This window comes from Uloborus diversus, chromosome 5 (genome assembly GCF_026930045.1).
Source record: "Uloborus diversus isolate 005 chromosome 5, Udiv.v.3.1, whole genome shotgun sequence".
In the NCBI taxonomy this organism is placed as follows: domain Eukaryota; kingdom Metazoa; phylum Arthropoda; class Arachnida; order Araneae; family Uloboridae; genus Uloborus; species Uloborus diversus.
In genome coordinates, this window is record NC_072735.1 from 60843307 (window position 1) to 60864501 (window position 21195).

The 21195-nt window shown below is 32.4% G+C and overlaps 1 protein-coding gene across 1 annotated transcript in view; it reads right to left on the reverse strand.

The window, feature by feature from the left end:
- Positions 1-21195, reverse strand: part of LOC129223373 (cell adhesion molecule Dscam2-like) — a 280334-nt gene that overhangs the window by 68756 nt on the left and 190383 nt on the right. The window contains 4 exon segments of the mRNA XM_054857953.1: positions 735-1025; positions 7096-7257; positions 16257-16664; positions 19286-19558. Of these exon segments, the coding sequence (XP_054713928.1) occupies positions 735-1025; positions 7096-7257; positions 16257-16664; positions 19286-19558 (1134 nt within the window).

A 21195-nucleotide genomic window follows, 5' to 3' on the forward strand; every position in this document is an offset into this window, starting at 1 on the left:
AACTGGCTCAATTAGGATCGCAATTAGAATTGCTTATATCTCCTGTTCTACTTAATTGAGAGAAATGGAACAATCATCTAGTTCAGAAAGGGAAGCTTTTTCCGACGACATATAATGAAAGGGGGTAGGGGGATTTTTACCGCTAATTAGGCAAAAAACATGAAATTTCATATTAATTATTTAATTATGAAAAAACTAATTAGAAATTTAGAATTTGGGGTCCAAGGTGCAGACCCCCGGGTTACGTTCGAATTTTATGCCAAGTTTCAGGGCTGCAGGTGCTATCGGATCTTCTGGCCATCGAGTACAAACAAATAAAAAAAACACCGTCAACTTTATATATATGGATGAATTATTTACTAAACTTAATTAACAAAATTGACTATAAATCCAAAAAAATACAATGTAAAAATCAAACGTACTATATATAGTGAGATTTTTTTTTAATTACTTATATTTATAATTATTACATTGCAAAAATAATTTTATGGTGATTTTTTTTAAATCATATGGTTTGTTTATAGTTGCGGCTGTGTTACAAAAAATGTACTTGTCGATGTCAATATTATTAACGAAAAAAAAAAAAAAACTTTTGTGCATTGTTTCAAAACAAAATATCTGCATCTGACGTCAGAAGAAAATTCAGACTGGTCGAGGTACTACATTATCTACAGCATCCTGTAAGGGATTGATATGGAAAAACTAACATTTATGGAAATGGAGAGGAGTCTTACCATGTATAGTAAGAACAGCAGTATAGTTCACACTTGCTACATCATTTTTAACCACACAGGTATAATGGCCACTGTGTCGTGTTGTAGCACTATCTATGGTCATGGAACTAAAGTCCTGTCCAATCATCTGTATTGTGATGTCGCTATCGGAAGACGACAGGGAGCGACCGTCTTTTAACCAGGATATGTGAAAAGGAGGATCTCCGGCCGATACAGCACACATGCCATAAATTTTCATCCCTTCTTTCAGGTTTTCCGATGGAAAAGAAAAGGGCATAATGACTGGTTTTTCTGAAATAATAAATATCAATAACCTTTCTGTAAACATTCGTGGAATATTTAAAAATAAAATAGCAGTTACAATAATTTGAGAAATTTACAATGCAAAAATACTTCAAACGGCAACAACAAATGTGCTGAATACAAATACTAAAAAATGAAAATATTTTCCGATTAAGCTTTTTAAATGGTAAAAACAAAGTTGCGTTTGATTTTGTTTACTTGAAATATTATAGCTGCATATTTTCAGAGGCTTTTCTCTTTTAACTAAGTTGTCATTTCTTGAATTATTATCATCATTTTATTGCACATTTCATGTAAAAAAACTAAAATGCATACTGTTTAAAAGAATTTACAACAAAAATAAATACAACAATAAAGCTATAATCAGGTTTTCCACTTTCAGTGGCAAACGTTCTATCAGTCATGTTGAAATGTTATGCATAAACGACAGCAATTTGAATTAGCACATATTTCGTTAATATTTTGAATTGTTGAGGAACTTTTATCAAAGACTGACAATGATTTTTTTTTCTCCAGTTTTGTTATATAAAATCAATTATACGTTACGAAAACTAAGTAAGTACTGTAAACTCCCGATTATCAGCGGAATAGGGGTGCACTGAAACCGCGGAAAAGCGAAAAGAGCGAATAATCCGAATAATAGGTGGAAAATATTACTAGTGTATATGTTACCGTTAAAGTATGAAATCCATTATTTTATAGAATACCTAGTTATTTCATGGAATAACTGATCGCGTCCGTTAAAGTGTGCAACTATCTTGTATTTCATGGTTTAACTAGTTATTTCATAGAATAACTATCTGCTGCCCGTTAAAGTGTAAAATAATCACGGGACGCGGGAGCGTCCCGCCCCGCCAAGGAAACCAAACGTCAGCAGCCAACAGAAGCAAATCCACCGCCAAAGACGAAAGAAAATAAAGCGACCAAGAACAAGATTACGCGACAGAACGAATTGGGGTTTTTTGGGTTTTTCACCCCTCTGTATCTCAGCTCCATGAAGACCCCCGGAGTTTTTGGGATAGTCAATCTCTAGTGGCCCCTGACGCCGTAAACCAAAATATAATCTCCTAGACCATCAGGGGGAGGAGGTATTAAAGTTATAAAATCGCTGTTCCAAAAAGTTTTCGCTTTCTTTGATAGGGCTACAGCCCAGACGAAAAAAGGAATCAAGCTGAAATTTCGCACACACATTCCTTGTGCCCTACTGATGTGCCTTTTGTGCCATTTGACCCCCCTCCCCTTCCCCCCTCGTTTTTACCCACCGAATTGTACCTTCCCGGGGTTCTATCACAGCCTCCCGGGGGGCTACGGTAATGATTTTTTGTATACATATTCTTGGGGGGCCATTGAGTACATATACAAAAATTCAACCAGCAGGGACATCATGGGCCGGAGAAATTAAAGTTTAAAAATCACTAATTTTCCCTAAATTCTTATGTACTTACTCTCAGCTCATAGGGTTTGTTTACCTCGGACTGCAATTGCAAGGTTAGAGCAGATCTAACAGTTATTCCAAAGTTGTCTTTGGAAATGAAATTCAATCAAGACTAAAACATATCCAACAGTTGCAACTAGACGTTAAATCGCGGATATCACAAATTTGCCACAGCGACTGCGCATGCACGCAGACTTAGCTCATTGGGCTTTCTGTTTTCAGATTTTATGTTGTTTCTTTATACTTAATCAGAGAAACAAATTAATGAATGAGATTAGAATGCTGTCCTCCCCCCCCCCCCCGCCAGTTTCGCCGATACAAAATTTCTTTTCTTCCTGTTTTTCAGTTTTGATATATTTATGGAGGGAAGAAATTTTAAATGTCGGCGCGAAACTGGGGTTAAACCATTACAATATTTTACGTGACAAATTTTATGAAACTGTACGCATATGAATACGGCACATATAACTTTTTAATTGAAAGCGAAAAATAGCATTTTTTTATTGGTTTGCTTATTTTCTAAATTAATGGATTTTTCACAAACAACACATAATGAATTGAAAATATATGAAATACGTATGTGGATATCCGTGCTTTGCAGTAATTTGTTAGTTGAAAATTTTTTTGCAATTAATTTAAGCAAGACTTTTAATGAGCTTAGTCCGCGCGCAACATGCGCATTCGCTATGGCAAATTTGGGATATCCGCGATTTGACATCGAGTAAAGTTGTATAGATCTTCTGACACATTCAAATTTAAAATATTTAATGGCTCAGTTTTTTTTTCTTGTTGATAACATGCGTTATTTCGTTTTTTAAATGAACTTTTAAACAAAACTAGGTATTAAACAAGACAAAGACTTCTATCAAGAAAAAGATAAATCACCAAACAATTAAAATTATCCCATAAAACGTAAAATAATCCACGATTTAAGAAAAATTGTAACTAAACAAAAAGTGAAAAGTTAGATTAAAATAGCCCTCAAGCTGTAAAACATTTAAAGAAACCTTCATGAAAATGTTGAATAATCTGTCAAATAAAGAAACTGTAATAGAATTTACTGCAAATTTGCAAAATACTCGAAAGCAATATAATTTAAAATATAGTATTTTATTATACAAGAAGTTTTCTTTGCAACAGAGAGAGGATATTAGAATTGTAATAAAATTTAAACCGCCCAATTCTCGCAAAATGAACATAGAATCTTAATAGTCAGAAAATAACTTGACGTAAAATTAGGCTAGCCATTATTGTTCCTTAAAAACACAAAACAGCGTTGTTCCAATTGAAAATTTTTTAACTTGATGTTCTCAATTCTAAAAATACAGACAAAGTAATAATATCAATGCAAAAAGATGTGATATCTCATCAAAAACAACCCTGTTGTAAAAATTTCCCCGCCAAGAAAACCTTTAACTTTTCCGCACAAAAAAGAAAACCTGCATCCTGAACCCAAAAACCCTCAGCCATAAAAAGTTATGATACCTAGTTTGCCCGCCAAGTATCTGCCAAACTATCATCCTCCCTCTTCTCATTTTTCGTCGCAGCTACTTCCATTAGAACCTCCTCCCACCTTCAACTCCTCAGAAATATGGATAGATCTTTTAAATTGTTTATCTTATTTGGCGGGAAGCTTTTCAAAGTGAAGTGGTTGGTTAGTGAGCAAAAAGCTTCCCGCCAAGCAAGATAAACAATTTAAAAGATCTATCCATATTTCTGAGGAGTTGAAGGTGGGAGGAGGTTCTAATGGAAGTAGCTGTGATGAAAAAGGAGAAGAGGGAGGATGCTAGTTTGGCAGATACTTGGCGGGCAAACTAGATATCATAACTTTTTATGGCTGAGGGTTTTTGAGTTTAGGATGCAGGTTTTCTTTTTTGTGCCGAAAAGTTAAAGGTTTTCTTGGCGGTTAAATTTTTACAACAGGGTTGTTTTTGATGAGATATATATCACATATCTTGCATGACAAATACATTTACCTTCCACCCCTACTGCATTTATGAGCTATTCTAGGCCATAGGGAGAGAACTTGTTTAGCGTGTTGGAGCCACTTCATTTCGGTTAATTGATTGCTGGCACGTACATTTCCGGCTGCTGTTCGTCAAATACAGTTTCCACGTGTATACATTGCAGTGTATAAATACCATTTATACGTTGCATAAATTAGATAAATTGCTTATTTTTCATTTTAATTGTCTATCATTAGTTTATTTATAGAAGACCTAGTTTTTTCATTTTAGATAAATTGTTTATTTTACACTTTAACTGTCTCTCATTAGTTAATTCAGAGAATACCTAGTTATTTCGTAGAATAACTAGTTAGTGTCAAATTAATAACATATTACACACTTTATCGGACACGATCAGTTATTTCATGGAATAACTAGGTATTCAATAAAAAACTGCATTATATACTTTAACGGTAACATATACAACAGCTAAAAAATATGAGTAACACTCATAAATACATTTAATTTATGGCTTAAAACATTGCGATACTATATTTACTAACATTGAATGTAAAAAAAATAGGGTCACCCGGGGTAAAATGGGTATAAAGAACAGCTTTTTTAATTTCAATGACCCATAGCAGAAATACCATGAAATATAATCATGCTTTTGTTCAATATTCTATACATTGTGTATCTTAGGTCTAATTTGAACATAGTTTGTGTTTACTTTTTGCTTTAAATTTAGTGTAAAGGGGTATACCCATTTTACCCCGATGTATACCTATTTTACCCCGTACTTCAAGGTAAAATGGGTATACACCGGGGTAAAATGGGTATATACTGTTTAAAGTTGAACTACATTGATACTAGTGGAGAAAATAAAAGAAAATTGAGTTTAAATGCATTGGAGGATAAAATTTTAATCCAAAACAACCACAAAAAATATTTATTGAACTGAATTTATGAACAAAAGGTGTATTAGCAAAGACTTGTGATTTGGTGGAGGTAGTATTTTTACAACTTGTAATGCCTGCATATAATTGATGTCATCTTTCTTGCGGAGCATAGAGGATAATCCGGCAGATGATTTTGTAGCAAACTTCTCAGTATATTATTCACCTTTAGCTAAGATTTCAATGATTAAACCTATGAATTACTCGTAGTGAATCGACTTCTTCCACAAATTCAACAACAATCCATTCGCCTATGGCTGGGTTTAACTACTGGGAGAACCTCTTGTTTTCACCTCAACTTCATTGACTGTTTTATTAATTATTGTTAATATCCTTTTTTATTAATTGTACATTTATTTGTCTTATTATTTTTTGCTTTTTTTGTGTTTCTTGCCTGTTTTGTTTACAATCTTGCAGCCAGCTGCTCTGTAGTAAAAACTTCTCCCACCTGTGTTTCCCTCTCTTGCATTTCTTTTGTAAATTTTTCATAGCCTTTTCAGTGCTTGAAAATGGCTGCGGACAAAGAGGTACACATTTATGCTAGAGGTATAGTAGGAGAATTTAGTTTTTTCAGTACAACTTTGCAATGAGGCATAAGGATTCTTTTGTGATTGTGTGTGAGGTTGTACGCAGATTATGTTCTGGGCATGGTTGGTTTTAAAAAGAAATTAAAAAGACAACATATGTGCTATCAATACTTAATATGTCTTATAATGTAAATGTATATAATAGTAAAGCTACAATAAATTACCAACCTACAGTAATCATAAACTATCGATAATAATCAAAAAATATAATACCTTTAAGTACTAATTTGAATAAGTTATAGTAGTTAAAATAATAAATAGAACAAATTAATACAGGGTGCTTATTTATAAAACTTTTACAAAACATAATTTTAGTTTAAAACATGAACAATATCTAACAGCTGTCTTGCAAAGATAATTTAAGCTTGTTAATCTTCATGCATTTAATGTCTCAAACTTGAAAACATTGGCTATACCCATTTTACCCCACGCCACTAAAAGTACTATAAATTTTTTGTTATTATTAAAATTTACTTATTTTTTGAGTTTTCTGTTAGATAAATTCTTCTTCTATCAAATCCAAATAAAAAATTTCCAGAACTCTTTCTGTAAATTTTTTCAGAAAGATGTTTATTACTCATTATAAACACATGTTTTGTGTTCTGAAAAGTAAAATGTCTGTTAAGCCTGGTATAAATGAGTTGCTAGATTTTTTTTCTCACATCAAAATGTTGTCAGATATGTAAACATTTTCACCACAATTTTTTATTTTCTAAAAATTTTGTCTTGTAGAATAAAAACAAGAAACAGGCAACTATACCCATTTTACCCCGGGTCCCCCTACGTAAAAGCTATAAACGAACACTAGCACTATCATAAGTTTAAAAAAAATGACCTTTAAAAAATGCGAAAAGACCCGTGGATAATCCTACTGTCAAAAATCGGCAGTTTACTGCAATATAAATTTTTAAATGCTTTTAAGAATACTAAACATTTTAGTCTGAATTTCTGTTGAAATAGAGTGCAAGAGCATAAACTTCTAACTTGAAAGTGAAGTATTATGTGCTTCTTGTTTTATGTTTAACAAGTGCTGATAAATTATTTATTTGGATTTTTAAATCTTTAGAGAGCAATCTAGTTTATGGATAATAAGAACATAAACAAATTAAATGTCTCAACTTTTACTATTCTCACCTTTGACTGTTATCTTCAGGCTTCCATCTACGGCAGGTGAATCAGCTGCCCTAGCAAAACAAACGTATGTACCTTCATCCTCATGTCTTTGTACCTGCTCTATGGACAGCGTGCCATTTAGAGTCAGTTTTTGTCTCCGATTAGTAGGAAGTTTTCTGCCGTCTAAGCAAATGAAAAAATGTTAAGGTTTAGCACATAGATTTAAATGAGCGAAATTCATTAGTAATTCATACATGATCAAATATCCCGTAGCCGGTAGATCTTGTATCCAAATGATCAAGACTGTTCTCAAAGAAGCCTTAACCTTTAGCATTGCCATATTTTTATTTAGTGGGGTTAGGATTTAGTCAATTAAATCATTTATACAGGAATTATTAAATATATTATATGCTTTGAAACGAGGTGATTAACAAATACTTTTTAGTGACTTCAAACGAAGATTATAGACAGCTCAAGTTTCAGATGACTCTTAACACTAAATTCTATTAAGTATTTCATAATTAACATTTACTTTGTTGAAAAAAATAACTCCTTATTTAAAAAAATAATAATAAGGGTAAAATATTAATTTCTTGTTCCGTGTACAGTTTATTTCCTGTTGTGTGGCGTAGAGCGTTTGTTCCTCGCCTTGAAAGTTTTTATTTCCATTTTTTTTTGGGGGGGGGGGGTAGGGGGTAGGTCTAAACAAACAATAATTCTTCTAAGCAGTAGAGAAGTTCTGACTTGTGGTATTTGATACATTAGGAGCAAGTACGTCATCGTGTTGGGTTTTTTCCCGTTATATTACTCATAAAGAATCATAGTATTTTGATTATTTAAAAAAAAGTAATGTTAAGCAATATTTTTAGAGTAACTAAAGGATAGTAAACAATATATTGATACATAGGATCTTTATAACGCAATTAAACTCTCAAATTAAAAGTAGGTGAAACAAATTACAAAAATAAAAATAAAATAATGAATGATTTGTGAACGCGGAACACTAAAATACTATAATTTAAGTAATTTTAATAAAAAGATAAATTTTTCTTTATTTTAGCTGGTGATCAGACATTCGTTGTATTTCTAGATATATTGGAATATTTCTATTTGAAAGTTCCCCTCTATCCAAAATTGTCTTCGATTCTCATTCTCTATTTTGAGAAACTTTTGAGAAGTGAAATGGAAGCGAAGTACTTATCTTTACATTTTTCCAAACAAATTTATCAGCGGTTTTCAGAAATCGATATTCTTTTAACTCTATGCTTTACTTACAAATTGTTTGAAGGAATAGAATTTTGCAACGTAGTGAACAATACGATGAGTTTGACTTACAAAGTTGCTGACAATTGTATTTCTTTTGCTACGAAAGACCAGTTCGTATTTATCGAGCATCATATTTCTAGTTGAGGTATTTATGCTTTTCTTTGCCGTTTGCCAATAATTGGTTTGAGGCATTTTTATTGGTTATTTTACATTGTTAAAGGAGTAGGATCTTTACTGCTGCTTTACAAACGATTGTTAGTGTGCTATAGAGCAGGTTTTTATACAAAAAAATTCAAGAAAAAAAAGAAGAAGAAGATAATTACAACAAGAAAATACTGACAAGAAGTCCTAAAGGGCATAAATGTTTCAGGGTATTTTAGAAAAATGCAGGAAACACCATAAAATAAAACACAGAAAGAAACTGAAATCGATATAGATACTATATAGAATGTTCAATAGGGTGTTTTTAATGTATGTAGAAAATGTGATTCCAAAATCAATATTTCTTATTTTGCACGTAAAAAAGTTTTAAGCGAGCCACTGCATTGCGCTAGACAAGAAAAAAAAAAAAAAAAAAAAAAAAAAAAACCGCTCTTTCAATAGATGTAACGTAGTTACACAAATCCCCCAATGTTACACAAAACCCACGTGATTTGTGGCGCTATGTTTAGTACATTTATGCTTAGTGACGCACAAGTTTTATGTGAATATTTTATTGAGTTTTAGCACTCTTATAAATATGCAAGCAATTTGCTTCGAGTTTTAAATCTTAATTAGCTTTAAAATGTGAATTTATACATATTACTGGAAACATGCGTTATTTCTGTTCTCGTATAGAAAATGTTAATCTATCTTTCAATTTGAACTTTACTTTTGATCCAAGAACTTTAACGCGTTTATAATTTTCATGTTAAAAAATTTCAAACAAAGTGGGATATGTATCCTGTGCGACGCAACTATTTCCGATACTTCACATCCAGATACATTGGACTAACATTAGTTTCCCTTAAGCAATTTTTTCATTCAGATTCGTTGCTTTGACGTCTGTATTAGTTTATTTAAGCAACACTAGTTTTCTAGTTGCTGGAAAATATTGAAAATAAAATAGCATTACTAACACTAAACATCTTTATTATAAATTGGAGTAACGGATCAAAATAAAGAGAAACCCTTTTAAATTTGAAAGTACATGCAGTACATTTTTCATGTTCTTATAACATGTTTTAAAAATATTAATTCAAAATAATTTAACTCTTTTTATTTTTATGCAGTTTTCCAAAACAGATTTTAAACAAAACTTCAACAATTCCTTTCACGAACAAGAATTTTATGATTAAATAAAGGGAATGCATAAATAATGAGGCAAAATTCTCTCTCTCCCGTAATCTTAAATAAAGCATGAAAAGGAAATCAAGTATTTTTAAAGAACATTTCAGAACTTTGAAACTGTCATGCAAAACATTTGTAAAAAACAAATTAGGAAATGAAAAATGTAAAAGAAAAAGCCCGTGTTCTTAATTGAACTCGTTAATTAACTGCTGCTTCATCAGTGAAACCCGTATGCTTCGATGCTGATCAGTTTTTTTAGATCCAAAAAGAAGCTATAATGGTTTATGTTAATGAACATGTGTCTGGATTTTTACTGATTATTTTTACATTTTCTCCCATTAATGCAGTAACAGATAGCTATGTTACTTAGCTTTTATTTATTTACTTGTTATTTTATGTTTCAAAATACTTTTAATTACGGTAATTTTTGGAGTAATTAATCATTGCTGGTTTTATATTGCCGCAAGTTTATTTAAGAAAGCTTTCATCATTCCTTTAGATCATTTTCCAAAATATATTTAAAGCTTAAATTGAGAAATTAGTTAGGTTTGCTTGTTTAATCACATTTCTATAAGAAATATAATTTAAGAAATTAAAAAAAAATAACTAATGTCTATTTATTTTTTATGCTGGCATTTTGTCTTACGTTGTTTATTTCATAAATAAATATTTATGCCTCAACAGAACATTTTTTAAACTTCAAAAATTAGGAAAAATAAAAGTGCATTTATTTAAATTTTTGTCTATATATTCATGTATTTTGTTTTTTGATCTAAAAGATTTATTTTTATAATTCAAGGACTTGTGTACCTGTTACTCCAATCACTCAACCACCCAGAATTATGTCGGGTGTAGAAGACGGGCCTTTCCTTACCAGAATAAAACTGGTTTCTACGAATTAACTTATACCGAAATTGCACATTTAAAATAAATAAATAAATAAATATTTCCAGAATGTGACTACAATTAACTTAAAACAAATTTTCGAGAGAAAGTTCCTTCTTTTCCAATGATTTTCTAAAATTAACTTCGAATTTAAAAGCTATTTCGAAAGAAAACTACGACATCCCTCCCCCCCCCCACGCTCCAATTAGTCAAACCTCGTTATGACGTCACCTTTGGAACTGTCAACAATGTGTCGTCATAGCCGGAGCGACGTCATAAACGGAATAGTTTAGAAATTCGTAATTAAACATTACTTTATAGTAAAATTAGATTTATTAAAGAAATCAATATTTTCATGTTTTTAATTTGATTTAACTTTTGTAATTGTGAATTATTGGTGGTTAAAATTATCATCATCATCATAGTTGGCTCGACAGCCCAGGGTGGGCCAAGGCCTTCCTTTGGAGAATCTTCCAAGACGTCCTACTTTTTGCCTGGGTTTTCCAATTTTTAAAATTATAAGGAAAGAAAATACTTCACTTTTTTTGTTTAAATTACTTTCCGATAGGGGTTTACGTCGTGCTTGAATGACATTAACACTCCCTCCTTCCACGAAGTTGATTATTAAAAACAAAATAGTTTCGTGTAATTGACAGCAAGAATGAAATCAAGAAGGAATCTTCACTTTTGTCCAGAATTTGATTCACTTTTGTCCACAATTTGATTAGATTTGGGGGCTAAACCTCAACTTTTGAAAGGAGAAAAACACTATCTAATTATTTTCTCCAGTTTAAAGTTGTGTATTCGTTTTCAATCTATTGTGTTTTTTTTTTCTCTCTCACTCATGGGAGAAGCTTGCAGTGGTCACCTATACAGCTATGGCATTTCTCTTCTCCTGCTGCTTTCCTAGTACAGTATTAAAATCCACCTGCTTTGCATGCCTTTCGGTTGTCCTTCTTGTCAAAATCTAAAAGTTGTCGCTTTCAGAACTTATCTTACTCGCCCCGCCATTCTTGAGGAGGCATGCCTGGCACGTCTACAAAAACACGTGTCTCTTATCTCTTGTCTGAGACAGGAATTCCTACACTAAACTTTGTCAGATGTTTTCAGTATTTTACCGAAAATATTTCTATTGTAAAGAATAATTCGATCCTGTGGGATCAGATAAAAGTGTCGTCGCAACCGGAGGTTCATCATTAAACACTCTTGTAAAATCCGGAACAACTTAACACTACTATTGTGTAGTAAAAGTTCGGGAATTTGAAAAGTGACGTGGCATCCGGAGTGTCATGAAATCCAGGTGTCGCGATAACGAGATTTGACAAAAGCCTAAAGTCCCATTTTAAGAATATCAATTTCGAAACTTTTTGGAGGAGAGAGGCTAGACTTCATATTTGGTGACGGTTACTCATTACCCTAATTTCACCAAAAGTAGCCTACAATTGTATTTTTCAGGAATCAACGTTGAAATATTTCCAGCGAGAGAAGTAGCCGAGAACCTTCGCTATTTTCTTTCAATCAGAGTAATGAAATACTTAACCAAAAATGTTTTTAGTTGGTAGAAAATGTACTATAGTAAAGATTATCTTATCGACAAAATTTCAAGTTTGTAAGCGGAAAATCAAAAGAGTTATGATGTGTCCAATATTCCGGACATCTATTTTTGAAATAAATATTTCAGAGAAATATTTATTTCAAAAACGATAAGACGGATCGTAATTGAATGAAAAAACATCATTCAATTACGAAAAAGATGAAACATCAAACAAACTTTATTGTAAAATGTTCTCCAAGCTAGATTAAAACATAATATAAACATTTGAATTGATGAATAAAACTATATAGTTTAAAAAAAAACCTTGCCTTTGCGACGAGAATCCGTTGTTGGAAAAATGAGCCATCCCCTATCTACCAATCGCTTTATGTTATCGTTGTCAAACCCAAAACGAAAAATTCATGCATTATACACATCATAATAGGCAGAAAATCTTTATGCAGAGTCAAGTACAAAAAACTCGAGGAGTATAACCAATTATTAAATGATTAGCACCTATTTAAAGTTTATGGTCTAAAGGGGTTAAAGCCAATAAAGAAAACTTAAAATTACGATTTAAAGACATTAATGTAGGACCGACGAAAGGCCGTGTTAACCTGTTTGAGAACGAAGAGCCTGACCCTAGGCAGCTGGGGCAACTCCGAGTAGGAGAATTATTAGTTTTTTTACAAGATATTTTTTAAGAAAGCCTATTAACCTTTTTTTATTCCCTCAACTGCACGAAAGATATCTTAAAATTTCGTTTTTATGTGGAAATTTGCGTAGAAGGGCGCTTACCGTACCGAATAAAATAAAGAATTTAAATAATTGAGGGAAAAGTAGTGTTCATGATAATAAATGTATTTCCGTCTGTTTTTTTCGCAAGCGAAAATATAGTATTTACTTATTATTTATTTCCCTCACTTTTAGAAATTTAGATTTAGAATTAGACAAAGCTTTTTTGTCGGATGTCTTTTCATCCCTAAGCTCATTTCTTTGGCATTGAAACATAGAAAAAGGCGTTCCTTGGAGTGCCGAAACAAGTGTCTGCAGCAATCTGCACTTTATTCTATTTGACGTTGTTATGTCTTATTTTATAAATGTTTAAACAAATAAAAAGTATGGTATCAAAAATGCAGTGTTTTTTGGTTAAATGTATTTTAGAAAATATAATGCAGTTGAACTTGCTTAAAACGAACATGAAGAGACCACAATATTCACTCGTTGTAACCGAGTGCTCGTAGAAATCGGGTTTTCATTTATTCACATCTTGTGTGTGTGTGTGTGTGTGTGTGTGTGTTTTTTTTTTTTTTTTTTTTTTTCAGGACAGTACCAAAGAAGCTGATTAATTTGCTTTCAACTGTCTTAGTACGTCATTCTTTTTTTATTGTTTTTTTTTTTTTTTTTGAGGAACATTCATAGCAAAAGAAACACTGTCATTTACACTCCTGTTTTAGAAAATAGTTTTTCTGCACATCTAAAGTCATCAGGTTTGTAGAAAGTAGTTGAGCTTCAAACTCTTCACATTCTCTCGTTATCATCGACCTCTCACCCCCCCCCTTCTTCATCTCATTTTTCGCCTGCATTGGCTTAAATTTGAGTTTTAGTATCCTTGGAAGTAAGTACCTCGGAAGTAAGAATTGTATAAAGTGCTCATAAATAGTTCTCCATTGCTTCTCTGCATCACAAATTTTGAAAAAGAGGCCTTCATCACTTGTTTCAGAATCTCTGACCCATCCCTTATCTTACGGTTAACTTCGGAGTTACGAAGGAATTTTTCAAAAAAATGATAAGCTGAACTGAAAGTCAATTGAAAATAATGAATTATAAAAATATTGTTCGGTTTAAACGGAGTTTGATCGATAAAAGCGAGTTCTGCTCCCATAGCTGTAACTTTGTAAGAACCAAATATTTCTGATTTCATTGTTAAATCCGAGTTCTAGTTAATTCAGGACTCGTTATATGAGACTTAGACTGTACTGATTTTATAAAACTGATACGCACATTTAAACTAAGTTTTGAATTCTTTTGTAAAAAAATTGTGCAAGCGTCATCCGTTCACATTTTGGACACGCTCCATTCATTCGAAATAATTAGTTTAGAAGAGAACACAGCTTGAACGAAAAAAAAGCAAGTTAAAATTTCTTTTAATTTTATGTAAAATAACTTTTACTTTAGATGAAGCGCTCAAAGAAAGCCAATTAGGACACGCTTAACGCTTTCTAAAGTCTGGTAATTATTTACCTGGGATACAAAATAAGTCAGGTAATTGCGTAGTTCCGATTTTCTTTTAGTTGGAACAAAAAAGCTTGGAATTTTATTTCTTTTACCGAAAGCTTGCAAGAAAATAAATCCTTTTTTGGTCCTTGGAACTAGTTTATTAGCTTAATTTAACTGTGAAAGCCAGTTTAAAAGAGAATTTCGGAGATTATTTTTTCCCCGGTTTCTTTAAAATCTAAAGAATCCACAAAGGATAGTTAAAAGTCGCTTAGAAAATTTTTAGTAAAAGTTTGGTTTTCTGAAACTTTTAGATTGTACTTTCCTAGACCAGTTCACCTGATTAACGTTTCTTTTTGAGCGAAATATCAAAAATAACTTTTCAAGAAATCAAATGTTCTTTCTGCGTGTTTTTAATTTTATTTTTAAGAAAATACAGGTTTATTTAAAAAAAAAAAACATTGTATTTTTTAAAACTCTCTCTATATATTTTAAAATATGTATGTGCTCTTAATACTCGTAAAAAACGTATGTATTCTTAATGAATGGTATGTCATGCATTTTTGTGCAATAATATAGGTATAGTTAGGTTTCGAAAAAACTAAAACGATGAAATCTCTTGCTTTTAAAAAAACAATAATCTCTTTTGGGAGCTATCAAATTAAACTCAAGATTCAAACAAGCTCTTACGCAAATTTAAAAGTAAAATATGAGTTCAAAAGATTTAATTTAATACTCTGTTTTATAAGATGTAAGTAAATATATTAAAGTAAATATCACTGAATGTTTGAAATAGTTTAGAAATTTAGAGGCAAAATTAATTATTTTGTTTTTTCCCTTAATGAGAAAAATATTCTCTGCAGAATAAATGTTATATTGATGCTGATAAAATAAATAACGAACTAGAAAATCTAATGCAATAACTTTTTATTTTCAGTTTAATGTAGACAATGAATAACATCTATTCCTTACTTTAAAAAAATATTACGGGTTAACGGAGTCAATATTTGTGAACCATTTATGTTTTCGATAATATCTGCCCTCATTGATTCAAATATTTAAAAAAATGAATATTATTTATTATATTTTGTTGGATAACACTCTAGAGTATTTATCGCTCTGCTATTTTTGACACACCTGACTTTAAAGGGATTTTAAAATGCATAGAGTCGCAATCTTCTATTTATTTATTTCTTTATTTATTTTGTGTAGCACTCAATGTATTTATTTCATCACGTCTGGTATATTCTTTTAAACATGCTTTTTATGTAAAAAACAATTCCTAATTTTAACTAGAACACAATTCAGGGCATTGGTGATTCGTAATTTTTTAAGATGCTATTTGTTTACAAGAGTTTTTGGAGGCAATCAATGAAATTTTAACATAACTAAAAGCATATTTCGCTCATTGAAGATCTTCGATACATCTTCAAAGTTTACTCAAGCTTTATTTTTACACTTTTTAGTTTAGGTTAAACAAAATAGCATCATGAAAAACGGGCAAAAAACACAAATGGAATTAAAAAAAAATATATTACAGTTGAGTGTTTCTTTTTTTTTAAACTAGAAGTGTCAAACATTCTAATTCCTAAAAATCATAAGTACATGTCAATTATTTTTCGGCCATCTTCTATTTTATACTTAAAAAGTCTCTAAGAGATGTGGATTACTATTCTGCCGTGGGAAAGTAAACGGCAATATCTTCAAAAATTTTATTCTGTAGTATTCTTCATATATATGAAGATAAAATTATGTATATATCTTGGACCTCAGCGCAACAGTAGGACATCTTAGTATTATTTCTGAGATTAGATGTCTTACTCTTGCTCTGAGGCGAATACCTTTTATAAAAACAAAAATGAGGTATCGATATGAGTCAACTCGACGGAACAAAAGAAACGTAAGAATTAACAAAGAAAAAACACACACACAAAAATAATTTCAACTTTACCTTTCTCCCACATGATTTCATCAATAGGATATCCAGCGACCCGACATTGTAACGTTATTGTTTCTCCTGAGACCACAGATAAGTCCGGCATTGGCCGGATCATTGGCGGTCCATAAACATTTAATCTTCCCGAGTGTTTAATTTCACCCACATCGTTGCGAGCAGCACAGCTGTACAGTCCTCCGTCTTCAATTCGAACGCTGGATATGTTGACATGACTGATTACATCCCCGTTTCTGCTTACATAGTCTCCCACTCGGACCCTGTCGTTGTCCGGTACCGGATAGCCGTCTAGAGACCACGTGACTTGCGGTAGAGGAGTACCGGACGCTGCACACTGGAAGGATACTGGGGGGCCCGGGCGTAAGGTTCTTTCAGTAAAAGTTTCATGAAACGAAGGTGCCGTTTCTGTAAAAAAGATTGATCGAGATAAATTATAGCATTCTATTATACTACTAACATATTTCTGAACTAATGCTTTTTTCCCCCTATGGGTTATTATTTTCATTGAAAAAAGCAATAAAAAAACTAAGGCTCAAAAATGAAACAGAATTATAGAAAGAAAAGAATTTAATCGAAAAAGAAGTACACCAATATGACAAAATGTAATACTGGCAAAATAAAATTCTTCAAAAACTTAGATCTTGCTGGCAAGGCTTAACTTTTAAATGGACGAAATAAAATAATTCCTTTGTTTACGAAAAATATCAATATTATTTTTTTGCGAATGACCTCTATTTTTTCACGCTTTTCAAGTGGAGCAGAAACAAGTCTTATTATACGTTTATCCTGTTTACGAAGCTGTTAATTTTTATGTTAAACCACAAGGATTTACATAGTATAGCTCATGAAAGATTTTGCACCGTTAAAACTGATAATGAAGGGTATATTTCAAAGTCGCTATTAACTGCTCTACATTTTGTTTCTACGGACACGGGAGAAATAAAAAGCGTGGAGACGATTTACCCCGGAAAAGAGACATTAAAACGGTTTATTTATTAAAAAGTATTCGTACGTATTATCTGTTTTTTTTTTAAATCAAAGACTAGGTTGTAAATGTAAGAAAACAAATTAATTAACACCTTTTTAGACAAGTACTTCGAAATCATAGCGCACAGAATAAATGAAACAAAAAATGCATTTCAATGTCAAATATAGCTTTTGGTTCCGGCATTAAAGCGCATACAGTAAAAGCCGACTGAGCAGTTCTGGAGAAAAATATGTATTAATCATGCTTAGTTATTCAGCCATCAATTTGGAAATAAGTAAGGTGTCAATATACAACGAAGAAAGTTTTTTTTTAATTGATACGAAATTTTAAAATGCCCTGCACTTTCACTAAAGTGAAGACTAACTGAGCATCACCAAATCAGAGCCTGACTTACGTCATAGTATAAAGACCTAAAATTATTCTTCGTGAGCTTGCATTGCATGTAAGAAAGCTTCTCTATTATCAAAGCTGAGTCGCACTGGCTTTGGCAGGAAACAGGTAGTAAAAGGTTGCGTCAAAAACAAAACACCATTCAGTCATTCCATGTCAAGTGACCTCGTCGTCTCTACCTGAGCAGCTCCGATTTTAACGAAATTTTATAGAGGTGCAGACTTGCCCTTGATACAAACCATTTCAAAATTTGCAGTTTCCAAGACCCAAATCCTAAGAATCTAGGATCAATAAAAAAAATGCTTCAAAGTGGTTGATCAGCTTTGTGAAAAGCTCTGACATAATTATGCTAATCATCCCTAGGAGGCCATTTTGAAGCTACTTTTTTTTTTCTTTTTGAAGTGTCCCAGATTCTCATTATTTGTGTCTTGGAAGCTGAAAAATTGCATTGGGTTAGTTTTAAAGGCATGTATGTACCGTTCTAAAACGACCTCCAATTCGGAAATGGTTGTATGGGGTTCACCAGGTCACGCGAAATAGGACGAATCTATGATGTCTTACCTGCTACAGTGTGCGTACGCAGAAAATATTTGGACCTTCATACTATGAAGTAGGTCTGGCACACATGGGATCTTGCACGATAACATAAAAAAACTGATTTCACTGACGTAAGTTTAACAATAAAAATGTGCTCAGAGGGGCCAAATTAGCTTGACCACGAAAATCCTCACGTAGAACTGAAAATATTTAAAGATACTATATTGCCTTTAAATTTCTAGTTCACAGGGGGAGGCTCATGTAACGAAGAAAAAAAAAATAAAAGAAGTTTAAAGAGAAAAAGCATGCATTATTCTTCATAATACGCATTTTTTATATACAAATAAAAAAGTACCTACGAAAACAAGGACTTCTTTCTTGAGTTTCAGGTGAATAGTAATTCATAAATAATGATAAGAAATTAAAAGTTTCAGATTTTTACATAATTACACTTTTGTTTTGGTACATATCTCAAAAAGTGCATTCTCCAAGGAACAGTAGTAACCAAATTGATAACGGTAGCACTAAAATTGAGATGTTCAAATTGCGTCTATGAAAGAATAAAAATAAGATAGCGCCTGGTGTGAGTACAAACATCGTTTAGATCTTTCCAGAACTATTGTCTATTTTTCACAAGGAGGCACTTGACTCCTCCCTCGTCACGTGGTATTCGATTATTCTATTTCGCAGTTTTCAGCAGGAGGTATATTCGGATCATAGCATTTTGTTGTAAAAGCAGCAGTTTTTAAAATGTAAACATAATTAAAATGACAACAGACAAGTGAGGCAAATGATGTAAAAGACACTAAGACTTTTTTGCACATTAAAATGCACACCCAAGAGAAGGCTGTCTGGTTGTCTCCTTTAGAAGAGCGTGGATTGCTTAGCGATCACCCCCATGTAAAATGGAACTCTGCGTTCGAAGGGGTGCGGCGAAGTGCCTTCTCCTGAAAAACGAACGATACTAAAAGTTCACTCCCAGATGTGTATTAAGACGGATAAACATTCAATGAGATAATAATAAAAATTATTTATACCTATTTATTAATCTGAAATGTTTGTTAATTATGCGTTATCAATACAGCAATTTAAAGAAACACCATATATTCACCTCCCAAAACAAGCTCCGCTGACGCCTGGGCTGAATCATCAGCGTTCCTCACGAAACACTGGTACACTCCTCTGTCTTCTCTTCCTACAGAGTTGATGTGGATGATGTCCCTGGTCAGCATTCTCACACGACCGGAATTGTCGGCCAGCATACGAGTGTCTTTCATCCACGTGACTGAATCGACGGGGAATCCCGAGATGTTGCATTTGAGAGTAACTGGCTTCTCAGCGTCCACAAGGATTCGCTTCGGATGTAAGTGGGCAGATAATGGTGCTGCAAATAAAGTATGTAGATACATATTTCATGTCAAATGAACATTGAGGAATTAAATAAAATTAAAAAAAAGAACCCTTTTTGTTCAAATTTTTCTTTTATCTTTATTCATTTGGTTCGTAGTAAGAAATTCTTGAATTAAAATACCTCATTTAAGTAAATATTTTTCGTTAGCACACCGATGTTGATTGGTAGGTAAGATTTAAAGGGTCTGCTCACCAGATGTACAGAGTTAGAATGGGGTCGTTTGCGAAATTTTAAAATTATTTTGTTTCAAAAAGAGCATGCTTAAAAACATAAAGTTTGACCATATTTAAATAATTTGACAAAGTTAAATATTAAAAAAAAATGTTTTAACCGGTGCGGAGATTCAATTTCTTTTTTTACGTTTCTGCACATGACATTACAATTGATGAAATGCCATACACTGATGCCATTAGCGCAGAGTGCAATATTTAACTCGCTTCTTTACTCACATGTACTGGTAACAATATGGTTGATATCAATCGTAGAACAAAACATTTAATTTCTTTCTGAATTATCGTAATCTGGAAATGCGGTAGACAGCAAGCGTAAACACATAGCGCGCCAGTGGTCTGCGCGCCAAAGTTCATCACTTGTGACGTCATAAAGACCACACGTTATTTGAAAAATTGGACGTTTTAAAAAAAATAGACGTTTTGGAAATAAAAGATTTTCCTCGCTCCATGCTTTTTTTTCTTTTCTCCTTCTATCAATTTCTGTGACTAAAAGTAGTACTTTTGACTGATGGAAACAACCACATTAGCAATGGTTAAACGTAACCAACATAAGCGACATACAAAGCGATCGATCTATAAGAATACTCACGTGCAATGTGTGTTAATTTCAGCACAGTTTCAACTCAACTTTCCCGCAATAATTAGAAATGTTGTTTTCTAGCGCAGCGCAATCAGACTTAGCGCGCATTAAATACATCGCTTGGTATTTTAATAATATGCGATATTCTTCGATTACTTAGCCATCAATGGTCCATCAATGTGTGCCATCAATGGTCAGCATTAATGGATCTAACGCATTATTAACGCATTGAAACTGCGTTTAAATTCAACGTGCGTCAGTATGTAAACTTGTCTTGAGTGAAAATTAATAACTTTTGTTTTTTCGTATATTCACTTGTAACAACAGCTTAGTTGGATGTGAAAATATTTTTACAGCAGTTAACTTTTTTTCTCTGTAGTTAAAACCTTATCTGAAAGCATTGCGAAAGCTACGCTGATCCTAATCACAGAATTAAGACGCAGCCAGGTTAGGTTTGCCAGAACTATACTATAAATTTGGTGTTTGCACAAACGATATTGTTTCACATCATTGTTTTTATACTTTGCTACCCATCTAAACATAGTGTAAATAGAACGCCAAATGTTGTCTGTTGCTGTAAATATCAGCCCTGCAGCGAGAAATAGCTCGCATAATCCACCGATTTGACTTTAACATTTCTAGTAAAAAATGAAATATCCACGTATCACATATATCAATTATTAAAAAGCGGCATTTTTTTTCTAAACGTATCACTTACGGTTATAGAAATTAAACATTTTAACTAGCTGATTGAAAAAAAAAAGAAAAAACTTAGAATTCAAACACTTGGCAAACTT